The following is a 22,061-nucleotide window of genomic DNA, read 5'->3' as shown; positions in this document are numbered from 1 at the left end:
GGGAGGCAGAGGCAGGCGGATTTCTGAGTTCGAGGCCAGCCTGGTCTATACAGAGTAGTTCCAGGACAGCCAGGGCTACATAGAGAAACCCTGTCTCGAAAAACAAAAAACAAAAAACAAAAAAACAAAAAAAAGAATTAAAGGTGCTTTCTGCCAAGCCTGAGAATATGAGTTTGATAACTGATACACACATGCTGGAGAGAACAGACTGTGGCCAAGTTGTCCTCTAAACTTTCACATGCATATAATGCAGTAAAAAACACATTTTAAAAACATAATGAAGTCAACCATTGGATTGAGGTTAGGAATCCCTATGGAAGAGTTAGGGGAAGGATTGAAGAAGCTGAAGGGGATGGCAACCCCATAGGAAGACCAACAGTGTCAACTAACCTGGACCCCTGGGAGCTCCCAGAGACTAAGCCTCCAACCAAAGACCATCCATAGGCTGGTCCATGGCCCCCAGCACATACATAGCAGAGGACTGACTGCCTTGTCTGGCCTCAGTGGGAGGATGAACCTAATCCTGTAGAGACTTAATGCCCCAGGGAAAGGGGATGCTGAGTGAAGGGAAAGCATCCTCTCAGAGACAAAGGGGGGGGGGTGAAGAACTCTTGGAGAGAGGACTGGGAAGGGGGTCAACGTTTGGAATATAAATAAATAAAACTATTTTAAAAATAAAAAGATATAATGAATGGGTTTACTAAGTGGAAACAAAATCAGGTGACTATAGCGTTTTCCTAAGAAATGATCGTTTAAACTGACACCACCTATCTCTGTTTACTTTCTGAGTCCACTAAAAGTTGCTAGGCCTCCTGATCATTTTAATCTTTGATGATACATTTTTGTTGTGTGTAAGACCACGAAGGTAGCCAAAATTGACTACTTTTCTTTTCCACTGTCAAGCACAGATGATGCCTGCCATGGGCCTAGAAGGAGCCCTTTTTAAGAAAACAAAACAAAACAAAAAAAAACAAAACCCACTGCTCATCTGTTGAGAATGATTCAAAGGCCCTGCTTCACGTTAAGGTCTTCTGCACTGACTCTTGTGTGCAGAGCGGGCCACCAGCTAGAGTCCACCTAGGAGGAGTCTCCGCAAGCTTCACAGGGATTGAAAACACATTGGTTTGGTCTCCTAATTCCTCACATGAAGAAAGAAAAGCCTCAAAGAGCTTAGTTACCTTTCCCACTGAAAATAAATTAGTAGTAATGTCAGGGCAGGAGGACTATTTTCTTCCATTTTATTTTTCTGAGTATGGGTCTGTCTGTGTAGCAGCATCTGTGGGAGTCAGAAGAGGGAATCAGATCCCCCGAAACTGAACTTACAAATGCTTGTGAGATGTTATGCGAAGGCTGGGAATTGTACCTGGGTCTTCTGTAAGAACATCTAATGCTCTTAGCTGCTGAGCCATCTCTCCAGTCCCATAGGAGGACTACTTTCTCTATCTTATGAAGAGTGGTACAGGAGAGAAAAAGCCTTATCTAACATTCATTCTTTTTGTTCTTTGTGTAGCAGATATCATATGTTCCCAACAAGAAAGTGCTTTTTATGTATCAAAGCTTCTGACTTTTTTCTAGCCCCTGGATTAGAGAAATGACCCCTTAAAATTGCTTTGACAAGGCAGAAGGTCTGTCTTGTTCACTAGCTGAGCCTCCTGCATAGTTTGACAAGGGGACTTGGCTTTGTGTAGCTCCAGAGAGTCGGTTGTGAGTAGGATGGTAGTGCAGTTGGCTCTGCTGCCAGCCTTGCAGCAGTAAACTGTGTCTGTCTTCTATTATCCTGACACTGCTTGCTCAAAATAGGACTTATCAGGGGTTCCTGGCAGTTGATACCTTTGCTGACAGGAAGTGCATGGAATCCTGGTGCCTCACTACTGCCCCTTCATATCAAAAATATTTCCCATCTTATTCAGACACCAAAAATATAAACAAGGGCAGATTATACCACTTCACCTGTGAACAGAAGTCATTAGACAAAAAGTAGTTTACTATTATACTACTCTGATAAAAACCAATTAATTTATGTGAAATGGCATTTTTAATAGCTAATCTTTAAAGTTTGTAGGAAATAGAATTAACATAGACAGGATGTATCCTTTTACAATGTGCCTCCTAAATGCTGAGAAAAACTTACTTATTATTCTTTCCTGTATGTAACTCAATGGAGACTTAACATGGAAAGTACCTCAGAAGTATAAATTAAATAGACCAAAATAACCACCTTATTGCAAAGTGAAAATGAGCCTCTAAACCAGTCCTCAGTAACAAGAGAGCCATGAGGGAAGATGGTGCTCATGAAGGCATTATGAACTTCTACTAGCCCCAAAAGCAGTATCTGCTGCCAGTGAGTGACATTAGGACCCCCCTTCTCCAGTATAGCTTTTAATGGAGTCAGGGAAGTGACTCGGACCCTAGGGTATCTCTGGGGTGTCTCGGTCCTGGCCGGTTTAAATGTTTCAGATGCTTTGTCTGGGGCACATCTGCGATTCTGGACTATTTCCAAGACTGTTCCCCTCTCACATTCCTGAGTCACAGTGAAGAAAGCAAAAGCCACCTTGGCCCTTGCTAGAACTCAAAGGAAGCCTGCTATGTCTCTGTGAGGATTAAAGGTGTCACGATGGAAACACCATTCACACAGTAACCTACGGCATGGGAATAGGATTTCCACAGCACAGGGGACAGCCTCAAGAACTGACAAATGAGACCACATGAAATTAAAAAGTTTCTGAACAGAAAAAGAAACAGAATAAACAGACAACCCAATGAATAAGAGAAAAAGAAATGTCCATTTATACCTCAAACACGGGGTTAATAGTTAAAACATATAAAGGAGGTCGGACATTAAACCTAAGAAACAAACCGACCAAACAAAAAACAAGCCAATGATCTGAGCAGTTTTCCAAAGAACAAATGCAGATGGGTTGGGGGTGGGGGTAAGTTAGAGCACTTCGCTAGCACACAGGACGGCTTAGGTCCAATTCCCTGTAGGCTTGAAACACAATGAAATTAGAAAACCCCTATAGAACAAAACCAAACAAAAAACTGCTCAGTATTTCTAGCCATGAGAGAAATATAAATTGAAACTACTTTGAGATAATATTTCAGCCTTGTCAGAAAGACCATCAAGAAATCAAATGACAGCAAATGCTGGAGAGGATGTGAGGAAAGAGGAGCCTTAGATACGATTAGTAGGAATGGGAGCTTATGCAGTCACTGGAAATACTAAAAGAAAATTGCCATACAACCCAGCTGCACCTGGGCATACACACAAAGGGCTCTAATCCTACAATAGAGATATGTGCACTTCCACGTTTGTGGCTGCTGTACTTACAATAGTGAAGAAATACAACCAGCCTGATGGTCATCAAAAGATGAATGAACAGTGACAATTTTAGACATATACAAAATGGATTTTGTTCAACTATAAGAAAATAAGTTTCAGGAAAATAGATTGGTTTAGGAAACATACCAAGGGCCAGGCTTATATACTAATGTCTGCCTCTAACTGTTAAATTTGCAACTCCAAGTAGGAAGGAATGGAAAGCCAGGAAACTAAGGGAATGAGGTGTTGAGGACTGGACTGATCCAAGGCTTTCCCTGAGAACATGATGTACATAGAGAGAGGACATGCTGGATGTAAGACCTCCTGACCCCAGTTTTTGTCTTCTTCTCTATCGTCCTCATCCCTGGCACCCCCTACCCCCCCACCCCATGACGTTGTCACTGAAGAATGACCTGCTGGTCCAGGTCAAACTACTGCCTGAACAAGGACAACCAAGTATGGTAGAAAAAGAAAGTGCAGCCATCATGTACAGACAAACACAGCATTACACAGTCACACCACAGGGACCACCTGAGCACAGGAGGGCCCACTGCAGGGTGGACACTTGCTTTCCTTTAGCATCGTTTTCCATTTTAGTTCTTGTAATGTATTGCTAAAGTCCTGACAAAGCTCTTTATAAGGCAGGCCTGGTGGCACACACCTTTAATCCTAGCACTCGAGGCAGAGGTGCAGAGGCAGGAAGATCTCCAAGTTCAAGGCTAGCCTGGTCTACAGAATGAGTTCTGGAGGCTCTCAGAAACCCTGTCTCTAAAAACAAACAAACAAAACCACCAATCAACCAACCAGCCCCAAAAGTTCCTTATTTAAAAAAATAAATCTATTTTATTAAAAAAAATCTGCCCTTGGTTTCCTAAAATGGCCCTATAAATTTAAGTATATGGGAACATATAAGTAAATGTCTAAGGACAAACTACCCCCTACAAAGGCCAGTGGATTTCCAATCGATGAGTTTGCACTGGAATTTGATTACAGATTATTTACCATAGCATAAAGTTGAATAAATTGTAATTTAACACCCTGTATAGATCTGGTCAGTCTCCTCCAAACAGAAGATAAAAGATACAAATAAAGAACAGAAAATAGGGATAAAAAGATCTTGAAGACAGGAAAGTGGCATCAAGTTTAAAATTACTTTTGCTTCAGAGCATAAGAAATGGGTTTTTTATTTCAAAATTGCCAAAAATGGCTCTTATCAATTTATCTGAGCCAAATACCTCTACTACAGCAGCTCCCTTACAGACAGATGGACTAAGAGAAAGAACACAGTTGAGTGTTGTAGTAGTGGCCAAACAGAGACAGCAGTGCTGGCTCGTGGCTGTGCTGGCTCCAGAAGACCTCAGTGCTAGCAAATGTGTGGTCTTTAAAGGCTGGGGCAGCCAGCTGACCAGTCTCCACCCCTCAGAGCAAAGTGATACCCTCACAAGAGAAAGGGAGCCAAATTGTATTCACTCAGGCAGTGGCACAGCAGAGGTGGGTGAAGGTGTCTGTTAGGGGTGGCCAGGCACTGACAACTTCATAATGATAGAAGCTCTGAAATATCCTCTTAGGTCTCCCCCACCTCCACCCCTCCTCCTCTAAAGTATTTCTGCACATCAGGTTTTGCTAGCTCAGACTTCTAAACTAATTCCTAAATTCCTCTCTTAGATGCTATCAGAGCTAATGAGCCCCAACTCATAAACAAAAGAGCTGCTGTGGCCAAATTGTCCTGTGCTGTTTAAGCCAAAGCGCTGAGTCTGGAGTACTGGATTTGGCCTCCCATTTCAGATGGAAGCGTGTTTTTTCTCAGTATGTCCTTTAAACACCTCTCGTAGGTCACAAAGGTCCCCTGGCTCTGTGACAGGGAGGAGAACAGAACAGTCTAAGAGGTAAATTAAAAAAGTAGAAGCTGAAGCTGAGCTGGCAGTTCCCTCTGTTCCCTCTCTGACAACCACCATGTTCCCTCTGTTCTCTCTCTGACAACAACCCTCTAGGCTCAGCATCCTGGAGCTGAAAAGATGTTAATTTTATCATTTTAATGTTGTTTAAATTTTGATATGATTTTTACATAATATACAAACCTAACAAAAAAGCTAATATTTTAGACTGCTAGTCTAAAAAAAAATAAATCAAAACATAATTACAGTAGCTGCCATTCAATATCTGCTAAGGTAGGTTCTATTGGGTCTTCATAACTAAAGTATAATTGTCCCAAACAGGTCATGTCATCCAAATTTTTATTTTAAAAGTAAAAAGGGGGAGATTGATCTATATGACTATATTATCTCATGGTATTAAATGATAAAAATGTTACACATTTTGTTTTGTTTTGTTTTTCGAGACATGATTTCTCTGTGTAGCATTGGCTGTCCTGGAACTCACTCTGTAGACCAAGCTAGCCTCAAACTCAGAAATCTGCCTGCCTCTGCCTTCCAAGTGCTGGAATTAAAGGCATGCACCACCACTGTCTGGCAAAAATGTTATAAAATGAAAACATAAAATGTTTTAATAAATAAGGAGATATCTATCTATCTATCGAGATTGTTTTGTTTACAGAATAAAAAGCTAAAAGGTTTCTATAAAATATAAAAGGTCTGGATAACTTATTTGGGGTACAAAGGTAATACATACAATATTAAAGTTTGGAAGATCTAATACAAATGATAAAAAACTAGATATATTTAAAAATATTTGGCTATTCTAGTGTTACAATATCAGACTGTTGTAACTCCTGACGTTCCTCATGGGCACCTGTGCTGCTCCCGTTAACTGCGTATCACCCACCATTCTATTTGTTTGTCATTGTCTATTTGTATATGTGTTCCTCTCATTGGAATGGCCCACAAGTGTTACGTCTCAGGAGCCTGGCAGGGTTGAATGTAGTTTTCAAACATTACCAATTTATTCCCTTGACATTTTCTAGTTTCTCATCACCCACAGGTCACCCTGTCATTGGAGGGTCATTTTTTCTTTTTCTTTCCTTTTTTTTTTTTTATTAAAGATTTATTTACTTTATGTATATGACACTCCAGAAGAGGACATTGGATCTCATTACAGATGGTTATGAGCCACCATGTGGTTGCTGGGATTTGAACTCAGACCCTCTGAAAGAGCAGCCAGTGCTCTTAACCACTGAGCCAACTCTCCAGCCCCCTGGATGGTCACTTTTTAGTATGCAACACCAATCCAGAACCCTGATTTAAAATGGAATTCACTCTTGGGTGGCATGTCCCATGGGCCTAAAGAACTCTGTGCCTCTGAATGTGGTACCAGTTGACTTGTCCTGGAGGCGCTCTGTAGTAGTTTGAATGAAAATGGCTCCTATAGGTTCATAGGAAATAGCATTATTTGAAAAGATTAGGACATATGGCTTTGTTGAAGTAGATGTGGCCTTCCTGGGGGAAGTGTGTCATTTGGTCTTAGGTTTTATTAAGACATTAGGCCTTCTTGGTCTGGATGAAGACAGCTTTCTAATATCCTGTGGGAAGCCACATGTGCCGTTGCAGGGTGGCGCTGGCTTCTGCTGGCCACCACGCATACATAGGCAGTAAAGTTTTTTTGCCAAGATGAGGTTTTGAGAATTAACCAAAATTAACCAATCAGATGAGAGAGAAGTTAACCAATCAGATGAGAGACAAGTTAACCAATCAGATGAGAGAGAAATTAACCAATCAGATGTAGGCATGCAAATGAGGTGGTAAGCATCAACCAAGCACAACCAATCTGGGTGTGAGACACGCCTCTCCTAGGCCTATATAAAGCAGCACCAGTTCTGGGCTCGGGGTCTATTGGCCTCTACAATCAAGCTCTCCCAATAAACGTGTGCAGAAGGATCCTGTTGCAGCGTCTAATTGCTGGTCGAGTCAGACACGCGCAAGAATATCCCACCCATCTATTACATTGTCTCCAAAGAAAAGGCTCAATTGGACTTCTGGCTGTTAGCTACAACAATGGACCATCATAAAGACATTCTTTTTATGTTTGAAATCAATGCTTCTGTCAACCCTCCATATATATATTCCTGATTGGGAGTCCCTCTATTCCAAAAGGTGTGTGCATTTCAAAATTACCTATATCAATTATTCTCTTTCTAATTATGTGGAGTCCCCCTCCACACTGACTAAGGATTTGTTGTACCAGTTACAGGGCTTTAACTTCCTTTATCCTTCAGCCTTCATTCACTATTGTTGACTGAGGGGACATAGTTCTTTGTCTAAAGCCAGGAATATGCTTGGCATAAGACAGAGCTTGTACAAACCCTCCTAACCCCAGCTTTTGTCTTCTTGTTGTCTATTTTCTCTATCATCCTCATCCCTGGCACCTCTCCCTCATGACCCAGTTACTGAAGAATGACCTGCTGGTCCAGGTCAGGGGATTAAGGGAAGACAGCAGAGCAAAGTAGAAGTGGAGAGGACTGGGTAAGGTATAACAAGAAACGAGAGTCAGGGAGACAGAGGGAGTGGGGAGGACTGGGGAGCAAAGACAATGAAATATGTTTTTGAAAATTCCATATGGAAAATTCATAATTAGATATACATATTTATAATTATATATTAATTTATAATCAATTAAATACTATCAAACTTATAGCTACAATTTAGTGTATATGCTAAACATGATGGTGAACAATTCATCTGTAATTTTTATAACACTTCTGAGGCTATGGCACCCTAGAATTTGTCATAATCATGACATTATTAGCATCTGAAATCAGAATGAACTGCTGTTCTTCATGTAAAGTCTCTGGTAATGCTCTGGTATGCTCTCACAGACAGCACTGAAAGGAAATCTGTTAACAATACTTTGAAGCTCTGTATCTAGTGTGCAGTCAAGGAGCCTGGGGAAGTGGTGAGCTGACACACAATGTTTTAAGGCAAAGGGTTTGAGGCCCTGTCACTAGTTATAAGGATGTGAGAGTGGCAGGTACAAGGGCTGGTAAAGTAAGTCACTTCCCCCACAAAAGAAATATGTGAAGAGTCAGACATAAGGGTTATTTGTACTTATGATGTGGTTTCTCACACACTGTCTGGTGGCTCTGGGCCCAGGCTTCTTAATTCTACCCACCATTAGCTCCAAGAAGGCCTAGTCTCTTAAGTACTTGATAAGCAGTTGGCAAAGTCTACTCCAGACTATAAGATGCTGGCCTATCTTTCCTTGTTGGAGATGTAGACCCAGTCTTTCATTTAACTTTCTTCTGATCTATATCCAACAGTTGAGGCTTATCTGTGACTAACAAAGAGAAAGAAAGCAACAGAGGCAGCTGTGGTTCCTCGGGATGAAAAGTAAACCTCCTTAGAATAGGCAGAGCAACAAAAACTATGCGAATAGAAGGGCTTGACCGTTACTATAAAATCAACACCACTCCTGAAGGTATCAGCAAGCATCAGCCTCAGGCAGCCTTTGTTTACAAGAGGGAGCAACAGTGACAGATTACAAGAATTCACAGCTACACTTCAAAGACACATTCATGCTTTTATTATGGGGAGAGAAAGAGAGTGTGTGTGTGGGATCCTTAACTCTGCTTTTCCTGATTTTTTTTTAATGTTTCAAAACCATCTGAATATTGAGATAAATCATTAAGCATGTGGCTAGGTGGCAATACTCATTCTGCATGGTTTGGGGTAGAACACCAAGTTCCATTTAAAGTTGATTATAAATACTAAACTGTAACTTAAACAATATACATTGAAGCTACTACAACCTGAATAACCTTATTTAACAACTAAAGGAGATGATTGGATCATTAGTAGATGATAAAGGAATTTATCTACAAGGCAGTAGATATTTTCTACCTTGATGTCTGCTGACAGAGGGGCCAGTTGTTTTCTGTAAAGCTACTTATTTATTGTTTTTAAAGAAAAAAGTTTTCATGTATCTTTAGAGCTTGTCTCATAATATTGAGTCAGGGCATTATTAGTTTTCAATCCAATAAGTCCTTTGTGTGTTTCATAGCTTCCAGTTTTGTGTTTTTATGGGATTTCTGTGTGAGAATGTGTCTCTCTGTGCCTATATATGCTATTTCTTTGGTTTTCTTCTTTTGTTTTGTTTTGTTTTATTCCAACTTGGTTTTTTTGTTTGTTTGTTTTTGGTTTTTTTTGTTTTTGTTTTTGTTTTTTTTGGTTTTTCGAGACAGGGTTTTTCTGTGTAGCCCTGGCTGTCCTGGAACTCACTTTGTAGTCCAGGCTGGCCTCGAACTCAGAAATCCGCCTGCCTCTGCCTCCCGAGTGCTGGGATTAAAGGTGTGCGCCACCACGTCCGGCTCCAACTTGTTTGTTTTAATCTTATTTAATTATCATTCCTTAAATGTCTGAGACATAAAGGTATAGATCCAGATGGGAGGGGAGGTAGGGTAGAACAAGTGAGAATTCAGTGAGGGGAAACAGTAATCAAAATATATTGTTTGAAAAAAATATTTTCAAGGAAAGAAAAAATATTCTTGAGGACGGAGGGGTGTTTCCTAACAACCTTCTGTAAATCCATCTATCCATCCTTCATGTGTGGGTGCCCTTGTGTCACAGATTGCATGTGGGATCAGAGGACATCTGGATTCTAGAAATAGAACTCAGGTTGTCAGCCTCAGCAGAACCTTTACCTGTTGGGTAATATTATCAGCCAAACCTACCAATTCAAAAAATAATCATGAAATTTAAAATGTTTTTTAAGATATAGTTCTGACTATGATTAGCCACATATTTTTCTATAAAAACATATTTGCTGTTACAAAACACAGTTCACAGGATATTACCTATTACTTAAGTAATATATATACAGCCATTTTCCCTTAATTCTTGAGATGCTTTTTTAAAAAGTTGACAATAACATTCTGGGAAATGATTTTTCTGCCCAAGACTCAACTTGTAAACTAATCATTGAAGAAAGACAAGTGAAATGCATCCTCATTCTATAAGAAAAAATAATTCTTCCATGGCTGGCTCAGCTCAGGGCTTTTTGCAAAGTCCCCAGGAATGGATTGAAATCCACAGAAGCCATGGAGGACGGATATAACCACATTCTTCCTCTCTGTCTTACACACACACACACACACACACACAGGGAGACATACACATACATACACATATACATATAAACACACACACAGACACACACACACATACAAATACACACACATGCAAACACACACATACATACAAATACACACACGTGCAAACACACATACAAAGAGATACATACACATACATACAAACACACATACATACCCACACATATGTGCAAACACACAAACACATACTAACAGACACATATACGTACATACAAACTCACACAAATACATATAAACATACATACACAAATAAAAATTTAAAAATTATGTTTTACCGATTCTTCCTTCTCTGTATTATCTTTACTCAAGTATTTAAAATGATCACCCTGGAGACTTGATCAAAGTAGGCAACAGGAATAAAGAACATCTCTAGCAAAGAGAAATGCATGTCTTTTTTTTGTTGTTTGTTTTGTTTTGGACAAGGTTTCTCTGTGTAATAGCCCTGGCTGTCCTGGAACTCTCTTTGCAAACCAGGCTGGCCTCAGAACTCAAGAGATCTGCCTCCCTCTGCACCATCATGCCCAGTCTGAAGGACAATGTTTAATCTTGGCTAGCCTGGGAGTACATGACTGAAATTGTAGAAAATTCTGGTTCCCAGATGAAGAGGCCTGCACGTGTGCTTCCTGACATTCTCTGTGAGGTCAGAGTCTGGCCACACAGGTTTTGGCTAGCTATCTGATTAGCTGGTTTTAACAGCTTTAGAATTGTTGAGAGTTTTCAAAGTAACTGCTTAACCTCCTGAAGCTCAAATAGAAAACATTTTTCAAAAAGACTTATTTACTCCTTAGACTATGTTTCCAGCTTTGTTTGATGGCTTTCTACAACTCCAGTTTCAGATGCTGAGTGTCCCTTCAACCTAGGGACTGTGCACACTAAGCCAGCACTCTATCCCGTGAGCCTCAGCCCTTTTTCCTTGCCACACTCGATCATTCCCCAGTTTTCACGCGGATCATCTGTGCATTCATTCTGTCCAAATACTTTACAACTACTCTAATTTGTCACTGTGGTTTATTTTACTATTTTATTTAAACTGTAATTGAGTACATTTATTTATTATTTATTTATTTATGTATTCCTTGTAAAATCCCCAGTAGCTAACACAAGGCTTTAAATAATAATGATATTTGATATTGTATTGGCTAGTTTAATGTCAACTAACAAGCTAGAGTCATTGGAAAGAAGGAGCCTCAACTGAGAAAAATGCCTCCATAGGATCAGGATGTAGGCAAGGCCGTGGAGCATTTTCTTAATTAGTGATTGATGGGAAGGGCCCAGGTGAAAGGTGCCACCCCTGAGTTGGTCCTGGGTTCTATGAGACTTGGAGTTGTAGAAAGTCATCAAACCAGTAAACACAGTCCAAGGAAAGGTTGCAGTGTTGCTGGGAGTGATAGTGAGGAGTTAATTTTTCTTTTCTTTTTCAGCAGAATTAGCTACTGTCCCATGTACACTATTGAGCAAGCCATGAGGAGCAAGACAGTCAGTAAGGCTCCACCGCCTCCACATCAGCTCCTGGCTCTAGGTTCCTGTCCTGCTTGAGTTTCTGTCCTGACAGCCTGCTTTGCTAAACAGTGATGTGGAAGTGTAAACCAAATTAACCCTTTCCTCCCTAACTTGCCTTTAGTCAGGTTTTTTCCTCAGTAACGGTAACTCTGACTGATCAGGTATTAACTAGACAGTTAAGACAGTGCAATTAAATAGACAGAAACATCTTATTATAATAAATGCCATCAGTTTCTACCCAAGCAGAGTCCAACAAAACTAAATTGTGTAATTACAGAAAGGATCCAAAATAGAACACATTTCAACTTCTCTTTGGGTGCCCTATTTGATTACAACTTTTATCTGAAGAGGTTGGGGCGCAAGGGGGCATTACCTTAGGCATCCAGTGACATTGTAGAATATGTCAAAATCAAGCAAGCCATTGGCTTTAGGGTAGTCTCCTTCAGGCCACCCGGAGAAGGGGATGATGACACTCTCTGTCAAGGTGAGCAAGGCTTCTGTTATCATGAGATGCTTGAGTTTATCACTAGAGGACAGGTTCCAGAGCAAACCTAGAAAAACAGGCTCAGTGAGAAAAGTGCTCAAACTCAAGGCAAGGCCATCAACTTCAAGACTGTGAATAGGTATTTTAAAAGGATGTGGGGCAGAAACCTGTTTGGTGCTCATTGATGCTAAATTCCTAAGAACGATTATCTATTACTTAATATGCAAGATCATGCAGGTTCAAATGAACCAGGAGTGAGAATAAAGCAGTTTGAGTCTGAAATATCCCCCACAGGACCATGTTCTGAAGCTCACCTCCCATTTTGGGAGGCTGGCTGGAGGAAGGTCACTGGAGTAGGTCATTAGTGGACTATTGCCTCTTGCTCCATCCCTTTCTGTTTTCCACCATGTGAAGAAGCAGCTCCATGACTCCAGTCCCACCACGATGGGCTAGATTTCTTGATGTTCTGAGCCCAAATAAGCTCCCTTAAGTCACTGTTGTTTGGTATTTTATCTTAGCAGTAAGAAAAATAATGACACACACTTAGGCTTTATTGCTGTTTCTTTTATGGACTCTACTACAAAGCTGACCTCATCGACCTAACATACTCCAGCTAGAGGTGAGAAACAGCCTTCCTGCAACTACTGTTCAGTAGGTTAAAGGAATTTTGTCCTTTTGTTTTTCTCTATCAGAAAGACAGGGAGACAGCAATGTTCCTAAGTGCTGCTCCTCACGACCTGTAACTTGGTACTTTCTGTCCACTTAGGGCAGGAATAGCTACACAACATGTTTCTCTGTCTACTGCAGCAGCTGGTCAACACTCCTAGTTAATGTTTGTCAACTGCTGTCCCATGATAGGGATTTCTGCCTTCAGGATCTGGCAACCTTCTTTTATACTTCTTTTAGGGTTTGGCAGTGAAAGACAAAGATTGCTGCCTTTTATGTCTCCACAATGTCACCATCAGAGATCAGAGTCACAGCTACTCACACAATGCTCATTTTCCCCCTGATGCCATTATTAAAGGGAAAGGTTGTAAAGCCAACCAACCAGAAAAAAAAGAAGAAAATAAAATACTAGGTGAGGCAGGAGGAGCTCTGTGAGTTCAAGGCTAACCTGGTCTATAGAACAAGTCCTAGGGCAGCCAAACTACACACAAAGGAACCCTGTCTCAAAAACAAACAAACAAACAAACAAACAAAAACCAAAACAAACCCAGGTTTTCCAGGGCATTTACTCATAGAAACTAGAGCTTGGTGCTGAAAGATAATTATATACACGTGTAGGATTTTTTAAAATGTACCTTTGGTATCCAAATACTTCTTAGAGGAACCTACACATTGCTGTGACAATGGCCTTGCCCATGTGTAATTGTCTTGCTATCTTTTTGTCTCTTATAGGATGCTCCAACTAACTACCATACAGGAAAGGGCAAAGAGGCCAGAAGAGAAAAGGGGTGATTGTACCTTCCACATCTCATCTTCGTCCACCCTCCCAGTCAATACTTTCTACTTAAATGTATGGCAATGAAAGCAGAGATATATAGGATATCTACTTTATGATAGGTGATATCATCTCCCTTGATTTTAATGACTAAATAATGGCCTACATAGCTCTATGTGCATTTGGCCCAATCAATTAGAACATATGAGGTCTAATGTTTCAGGCTTAAACAGTTTGCTTTGGCTGTGTATAATTTTTTAAACAGCAACCAGATTTTCATGCAGTCTACACATAGCTTCCAATAGATAAGGTCACAGTAGGACTGATGTCTGCTGGGAACAGGATTTCTGGACTTCAGGAAGTCTTTTCCTGATCAAACTAGCATTTGGGGTTAGTCAGGAGCAGTGTCTCAGCCGTGGGTTCTGCAATACAATGGCTTCATCCCTCTCACTTCATCTTAAGAGGCCCTGGAAGGGGACAGAGAGAATAAAACTCAGAAGGTAGTTGGAGACAATGTAAAGGCAGGCCTGAGGTTGAATTTTGATTAATAAGCTACAAAAGAAAAGAGGAGAGAAACAGGAGAGAAAGCCAGAAGGAATGTGGGGGAGAGGCGGGGCTATATGGGTAGGGACTTCCTGGAGTTCAAAATAAGCAAACAAATCAAGTTTCTCTGCTTGTCAGTGGCTTAAAAAATCTGAAGCACAGTGAAGTTTCCTCTTTTTACAAAGAACCATACAAAGTACTCAATACATCTTACATAAAAACCAAAGAGGATTACCTTGAACAAAGGGAATGGAATTTTCCTTTTACAGTCAATATATACCCTTCTTAGATTGGCATGCTACACTATATCTAAACAAATATATAATTTAGGAAGTTTTGTGTAGTTTTTAAAAAATTAATGTAGGCTAATGTATACCTAGGTCATGGCCATCAAATTTCTAGATGGCATAACATCAGAAGAAAAGTATTCTTTGGTGATATGCGCATACCTTTCTGTACACACACACAGAACTTAGCACTAATCAGATAGAAATAGGGTAATTCCTTAGCACATAGCTGAAAGATGTTAGGGTCACTATATGCGGGGATGCTCAATGTCCAGTCACTAAAGAAAGGCTGGGTTAAACAGACGAAGACCAAACTCTGTGGTTACAGAAGGCAAAGTCTGAATCACCAGCTGAAAATCTTAAGGAGGGAGATTTTGGGGGAACCAGTAGGCCTTGTAGCAACCTTGTAGAGACCAGAAGACTTTATAGAAACCAGAAAGACCTACTTAAAAGATCCAACCTGGGTTGGGTAAAAAAAATTAGCTCATTTCTTACCAATATGCTAACAAGGATTTTTATCCTTAAGTTAGTGTTAGATTGGAAGTCTGCAAAGGAACCCAGTGATAGATCAGAATCTGGGCCACACTCTAGGTTTACTGCACCAAAAATCTCAAAATGGTTATAAGAATTTATATTTCTGAGTGTAAGTAAGTTCTGGGGCACCTCTATTAAATATTCTATAAGACTGGTTAAAATTTCAATTATGGTGGTGAGTTGAGTGTCAAAACATCTTGAGAGATCTTTAATCTCTTTAATAGCATGTTATTAACTATCTCTATGTATGACCTAAAATCCCTGTGGTTCAGCTAAAAATCCTTCTGTAATATACAAATAGACCCTAGCTTCTACCAATTCAAAGACTAAGAATGTCATCAGAAAGTATCTAAGATTTCCAGAGACTTCTTCACTTAGCTTTAATCTCCCTACCTGATGTTTCCACCAATGTATGCAGCAATACCTTACTAGTGATACCTTTCTTTGCCCTGTTATTATCAAAGTTTCATGAAGTCATTACCACACTAGAATACTTGGGGTAACCTAACTCTGGGCCCTAGGACATAGCAGCATTATCTAGCTCAGAGAAAACTACTCATACCCTGTGGGATGAGAGCGGTGCTTTTGTGTGGACAATTAAACAGTTCCTTTCTGGACATGGTGGTACTTGCTTACAATCCTAATACTCAAGAGAATGAGGCAAGTTTAAGGCCAGTCAAGGCTATATGGCATACCTAGGGAAACAATATATATCCCTAAAATCCCCAAATTTTTGGCACTATGTGTAGTGGCGAATTAGTTAAACCACTTTGGCTCCAGGTAGGTCACACATGTGCTGCACCCAACCAAGAGCTCTCTGGATTTGTGAATGATGAAACACAGACACACACATACACACCAGCTAATTTTGATATGCCTTGACTAGGTCAATGGCTGGGAATTTCTAATCTTCCTGGTGGCAGCTAGCATACATTTCCCTACAGTATTCCTGGCTTAACACCTTCTAAATCTATGCTTTATCTTTGCTGCCCTGTTACCTTCTGGCTAGTGCACGCCCACCTGCCCCAACCCCCATAGAGTGCACTACATTGTTGAATGATTTCTCTTCTGCAGGAATTGAGTCTCATCTCTTCCATGACTCTGAGTAGATATCACTTAATGGTTAGATTTTAGATTCAGCAACATAATATTAAGGTTTAAGTTTTTATTTGCCTCTATTTTAACTTCATAGAAGTTTGTTCACAGAACCCAAGCCTCAGTCTGTCTCTCTCTCTCTCTTTCTCTCTCTCTCTCTTCTGAGATCAATCTACCTGCTTTCTACCAATAGGCATTCGTTTTAGCCAAGAAGAAAAAAGAAAACTTATTCTTGTCAGTGACAATTTGAATATATAGCAATTATAAGAATTCCACTGCCCATAAGTTTATGGCCAAATAAGATATTAAAAAACCTGAAAAATTGGTCTTACAGCTATTAAAATGCATATTTTACTAATATTGCCCACTACAAGTGGAAATACGGTTAAGTAAATTTCCTTTACTTTTGCATAGCAAAATATAAATTTTTACAGTGAAGAAATATTGCCATCTTCACTGAAGACTAAAGATTAGAAATGACACAGACAAATGAGAGCAGGCTCAGTAAAGGGGAGATTCACATCCAGGCGTCTCACTATGAAAATGTGGCTATTTTAGGCCAAACTGTCTCTGAGACTTAGAAAGACTTATATCTTCCTGAGGCATAGAAAGCATGTCCCAGAGCTGAAGGGAATCATTTAGGGCAATCTGTATCCAATGCCAAAGAGTCAGTACAGTTCAGTTAACACAATTAAATGTCCTCCTGTGGGGAAATCTAGCTTGCACTCCATTCCTCAGCTGCACACATGCCCTCAGATGCCTGGATGGTTGCTATGGCAGCAGCATCACAGAATGCTCTTTGACTTTAGCCTTCTATCATTTGCACAAGAAAAGTGTAGATAAAAGGATTATTTTCTCGAAACTACCCCCGTCATCCAAGTTTCCTTGCTACTATGTATCCTAACCCAATTACTAACTTCCATGTTTCCTTAGTGTGACCAGCAGCTTGGTCCCACCTCCTTCCCTTCTAGACATGTTCACTTTGCCAAAAACAACTGTCACTCTCCTTTAACACTCTCCTTTATATCCCTTTAAAGACCCTCAGTGAGGTGGCCTCCCGAGAGTGTTTTCTGACTATGGAGAGTAGAATATGCTTGATTTTTTTTATGGTTCATTGCTGCAGGTTGAAAATGCTGAGTTCTAATGCAATGTTTGGTCCTTTATCACACTAAGTCCTTCATGCTTTAGTTGAGTAGATGGAAAATCAAAACTATTTCCCCAGCCTGGGGCTCAGTGTCTAACATCTCAAAGGTATGCTCTAAAACAAAGGCATCATTTCTGCAGACGTTTTCATGTAAGTCACACATGTATATACATATATGTGTGTGTATATACATGTGTGTATATATATACACACATTATATATATGTATGCATGTATATACACATACATATATATATGTATGTATATATATATATATATGTATATATATATATACACACACACACACACATATATATATGTAAGTAGGATATACTGGTAAAATTTTATAGAAGAAAAATTACGAGATCTGTCCAGCAGCAAACTTGCCAAGCATGAATAAGGGCCTGGGTTCAAGTATTGGTAGTAAGATAAAAAGTGTTTACCAGAACACTGGTAACTATTATTATTAAATCTTAAAACCTTTGATAACTTTAAAAGTATTGCATTCTTTGAACTGTAGATTCTTTGACAGTAAAACTGAGATTTAATACCTCATATTATCTCAAATTCTAAAGTCTCTTTTGGTGATAACTACATTTCAAAATCACTTCAGCTATGAAGGTTCTAGTAAGAGGAGTCCGGCTGGGTAGCAGAAAGATAGGAAAATGACTCTTTGCATTTTGAACAATTTGAACAAAAATTCTAATGCATGGACCTCTCCGTTTCCCTCCCCTCACAGATCCGGATGCTGACTGCTGCCTTGGCTGTGCTTCTCATTTCCTCTGGAATGTTGGGATGCCTGGGATAACATCAAATGCCCATGCATGCTCAAACCAAAAGGTAAGAAAAAAATTTCACATCGTCAAAAGTTGTTTTAAAAACATTTAGTCATAGGTTTATAGAGTTTTTCATTTAAAATATTAAGGAAAAACTTCAGAATATTTTCTCCTTCAGAAGAAAGGGGTTCAAATTCTGGATATAAGCTACGCTGGTGTTTGTCTCAATGAGTCTATTCATCATCCACTCCAGGAAACAAACGTAAGAAAAACACATGATGTAAAGCACCTGGCTGGCTCTACAGTGTTCAGCTCTTAAGGGTTAGTAGGAAATACCTGTTATTTGCTTCTTTGTCTCCAAGTCTCTGGTTTGCTTCAGCACCTGCAGTAGCCGAGGCACTCCGTTTAGTTCAGCTACCTCCAACTTGTTATCATTGTCTTCAAATACCAAGTTTCTCAAGGCCCCACAAGCAGCCCGCTGAACATCTTCATTCTGAAGTTTGAGCAGTTGTAGAAGCTTAGGGATGCCTCGAAGTTGATTGACCTAGGGAAGAAATAAATGTATATAACTATAATGGCTACTCTTCTTGGTTGCCGACTTGACTATATCTGGAATAAACTACAATCCAGAGTTGAAGGGCACACCTGTGGTTCAGATCTTGAGGCTGGAAGACACAAGTTTCTGACCTGGATCTTGGCATGGAGATCTTGAGGCACAGGGGTCACAAAAAGCTTAGGCCCACACAAGGTAGTACATGTCTCTGATCTCAGAAGACTAAGGCAAAGAGATCCCTGAGTCAGCCTGGGACAAAGCAAGTCCCAGATCCAGGTGTGGTGGTACATATCTTTAATCTGGGCCATAAACTGCTGGATGCCTCCATAGGGACATTGGAAGAAGGAAAAGTCGCTCTTTTTTTTTTTTTTTTCTGCTTGTACTTACTTGCCAGCACATCTGTTGGAACCTACTTCTACAGAAGACCAGCCCAAACAACCTCACAGGACTGAGCAACTACTAAATTTTTGGACTTCCCATCCACAGCTGCCCACTGTTGAGTTAGCTGGACTACAGACTGACTGTAAGTCATCACAACAAATTCTCTTTATATAGTGAGATATTCTATATATTCTGTGACTCTAGAGAACTCTGATGAATACAACCCTACTTGTTAACTTTGATGTGGCATTAAGCCATTCAATATCTTAGGAACAGATGTTCACTGATGCTGATCAAAATACTTATCAGTCAATACTGTATGCAGCACAGTCTGGGACTCAGGTTGTACAGAAGAGCTGTTCTGGAGGCAAAAATCTGTCAATAAGCTTTCAGAAGAAAGGCTAAGTAAAAAGGATGGGTGAAGAGTGTTCAAGAGGAGAAAAAGAACTTGGTAATAAAAGCCTGGAAAAAAATAAGATGTTTGATAACCTTAAATCTGGGGACAGGAAAGTCTGATAAAAGAATACAGAATTACATGAGTACTTCTTCCAGAATAAACTTCTATAGTTAATGAAAATGAATAGAAATTACCATCAATAGTAGGAAAAATATATTTATCATGGCAATGTTGGAAGCCTTGAAATGTACCTCAAAATCTAAGTTACTGCCAACTGCCTAGAATATTTAAAAGGATGACATAAGCTATGTGGGGATTTTAAGTAAAAAATTTATACCTTTGAATGTGTCATTTAAAACATTTCTTCTACCCATACATGCAAGAGAGAGCATGTCTATTAAAAGAAAGAGCTACACCTAGGAAAGGAAGAGAAAAACAGATTTTTTTAAAGATGTATTTATTTATTTTATGTATATGAGTACACTATTGCTCTCTTCAGACACACCAGAGGGCATCAGATCCCATTACAGATGGTTGTAAGCCACCATGTGGTTGCTGGGAATTGAACTTAGGACCTCTGGAAGAGCAGTCAGTGCTATTAACCACTAAGCCATATCTCTAACTCTGATAAACAGATTTCTTAGCTGAATATGCTAGTAAGTGCCTGTAATCCACCACTTATGAAGTTGAAGGAGAAGGCTAGCAAGCTACAAAGTGAGACCCAGTCTCCAAACATAGCGAAATAAAACAAAACAAAAGAATGAAAAACAAAAAGCAAGATAAACTAAAATAAATGCATTAGGTTTGCAGATTATTGTCAATTAAAATAAGTTAAACATGAACAGTGTTAAACATGAACAGTTAAACCCGAATAGTGACTTAGTGTTTTAGGCTGCAAACACTATAAAGAAATCAAGACGTGAACACGTCATCTGTAACTTATAGTCTATGGTTGCCCACATCATTGCCTCCATCTACATCTGCCTGGCCAATTTTCAGGTTGCAAGGGCTTTTGGTACAGACCTCACTCATTTGTATCATCATAATGCTGATGTTGTTAAAAAGTCTTTTTTATGACTGACCATGGGCTTTGTTGTCAAATGAGACATACAGGTGCCTGAACATTGTGCAGCTGGTGCCAAAGGCACACTTGCATATTACACAGTGTACCAAACCCTAGCTTCCCTCTCTAATACAAAAAGCATGATGAGGACTGGCGAGATGACTCAGTGGGTAATAGTGCTTGCTTCCAAGCTTGATGGCATAGGTTTAACCTCTGGAACCCCAGAAATCAAAAGCTGTGTGATGTGCTCATTCCTGCAGACTCTTACTAGTAATGCAAGGCAGAGACAGGAGAATCCCTGAAAGCTTGTGGGCAACTAGTCTGTAGACATAGGAAGACAGAGGAAGAGAATCAACTCCCACGAGTTGTCCTCTGATCTCCACTTGTGTGCCATGATACATGTGTGCAGGCACAATATATAATAAATGAATATGAAAAAATAGCAGAAGTATAATTTATGACAAGAGTCTTCCAACCTTATATTTTCTTTTGAGTCGACCAGGGAAAAGACTAGTAAGACAGGAAAGAAAAAAAAACAGCATTATAAAATTAATCTAAAATAAATAAATTCAATGCTATTTAAAAAATAAATAAAATTAATCTAAATAGTAAATTATAATCAAAATAATCACCACAACAAGTTTCTCTTTTCCATTCTGTCTGAGGTGTCAGGAGTGTTGAGTTTCATATATATTATCTACTTCATAGCTTGTGGTAACTTTAAGGGAAGTACTTTTTATGAAAAACAGTTACATAAAAAGCAAAAATGGGGCAAACATTGTTCAAATGCTTGGTTGGATATTAGGCCAAATCTGGCATCTCAAGAGAGGACTTCTGTGGGTGGTATTGTTTAATATGCCTCTGTCTGAAACACAAAGTAGACTAAGAAATCAGGGCATAAAAAAAAAATTTAGGCTAGTGCTCATGGTACTGGAAACTATTCTATATGCTACCAAGGGGAAAAAGTAAAAACCAACCCTAGCTCAGACATTATTAGAGAAGTTTCTTCTTGCAGTAGATGGAAATTAATGAGAGCCACAACCAAACAATGTGCCAGAGAGTGAGAGATTTTAGAACAGTCGGTTCTAAATGGGGTGTTTTCATCAGACCCCCACTCAAAAGAGCTCAGGGAGCTATGTGGAAGAGAAGGCAGGAAGATTTTAAGAGCCAGACGTGATAATGTCAAGGAAAATGTAATCCAGACACAACAGGAATGATGTAGATGTAAACTGACAAGAGACTATGGCAGCATGCACAAGGACTGCACATGTTCAAGCCAAATAGAGTCTCAGTGTTGAGAGGGAGACATGGACCCTACACACTCTAATGAAGAAGATATCTGTAACTGATATCCACTGACAAATAATAAACCAACACAATATTTAATAATGAATTGGTCAGCCGGGCGTGGTGGCGCACGCCTTTAATCCCAGCACTCGGGAGGCAGAGGCAGGCGGATTTCTGAGTTCGAGGCCAGCCTGGTCTACA

The 22,061-nt window shown here is 39.8% G+C and overlaps 1 protein-coding gene across 1 annotated transcript in view; it reads right to left on the bottom strand.

The window, feature by feature from the left end:
• The window catches only part of Pkp2 (plakophilin 2), a 62,833-nt gene that overhangs the window by 15,825 nt on the left and 24,947 nt on the right, over nucleotides 1-22,061 (bottom strand). Inside the window, exons 5-6 of the mRNA XM_021184706.2 lie at nucleotides 18,516-18,723; nucleotides 12,250-12,427 (exon numbers count right to left, since the gene is read on the bottom strand). Of these exons, the coding sequence (XP_021040365.1) occupies nucleotides 12,250-12,427; nucleotides 18,516-18,723 (386 nt within the window). The remainder of the gene's footprint in view (nucleotides 1-12,249; nucleotides 12,428-18,515; nucleotides 18,724-22,061) is intronic.

This window comes from Mus caroli, chromosome 16 (assembly GCF_900094665.2).
Source record: "Mus caroli chromosome 16, CAROLI_EIJ_v1.1, whole genome shotgun sequence".
NCBI lineage: Eukaryota > Metazoa > Chordata > Mammalia > Rodentia > Muridae > Mus > Mus caroli.
Note: the sequence above shows the minus strand (reverse complement) of the source record. Positions and strands in the feature narration are given on the sequence as shown.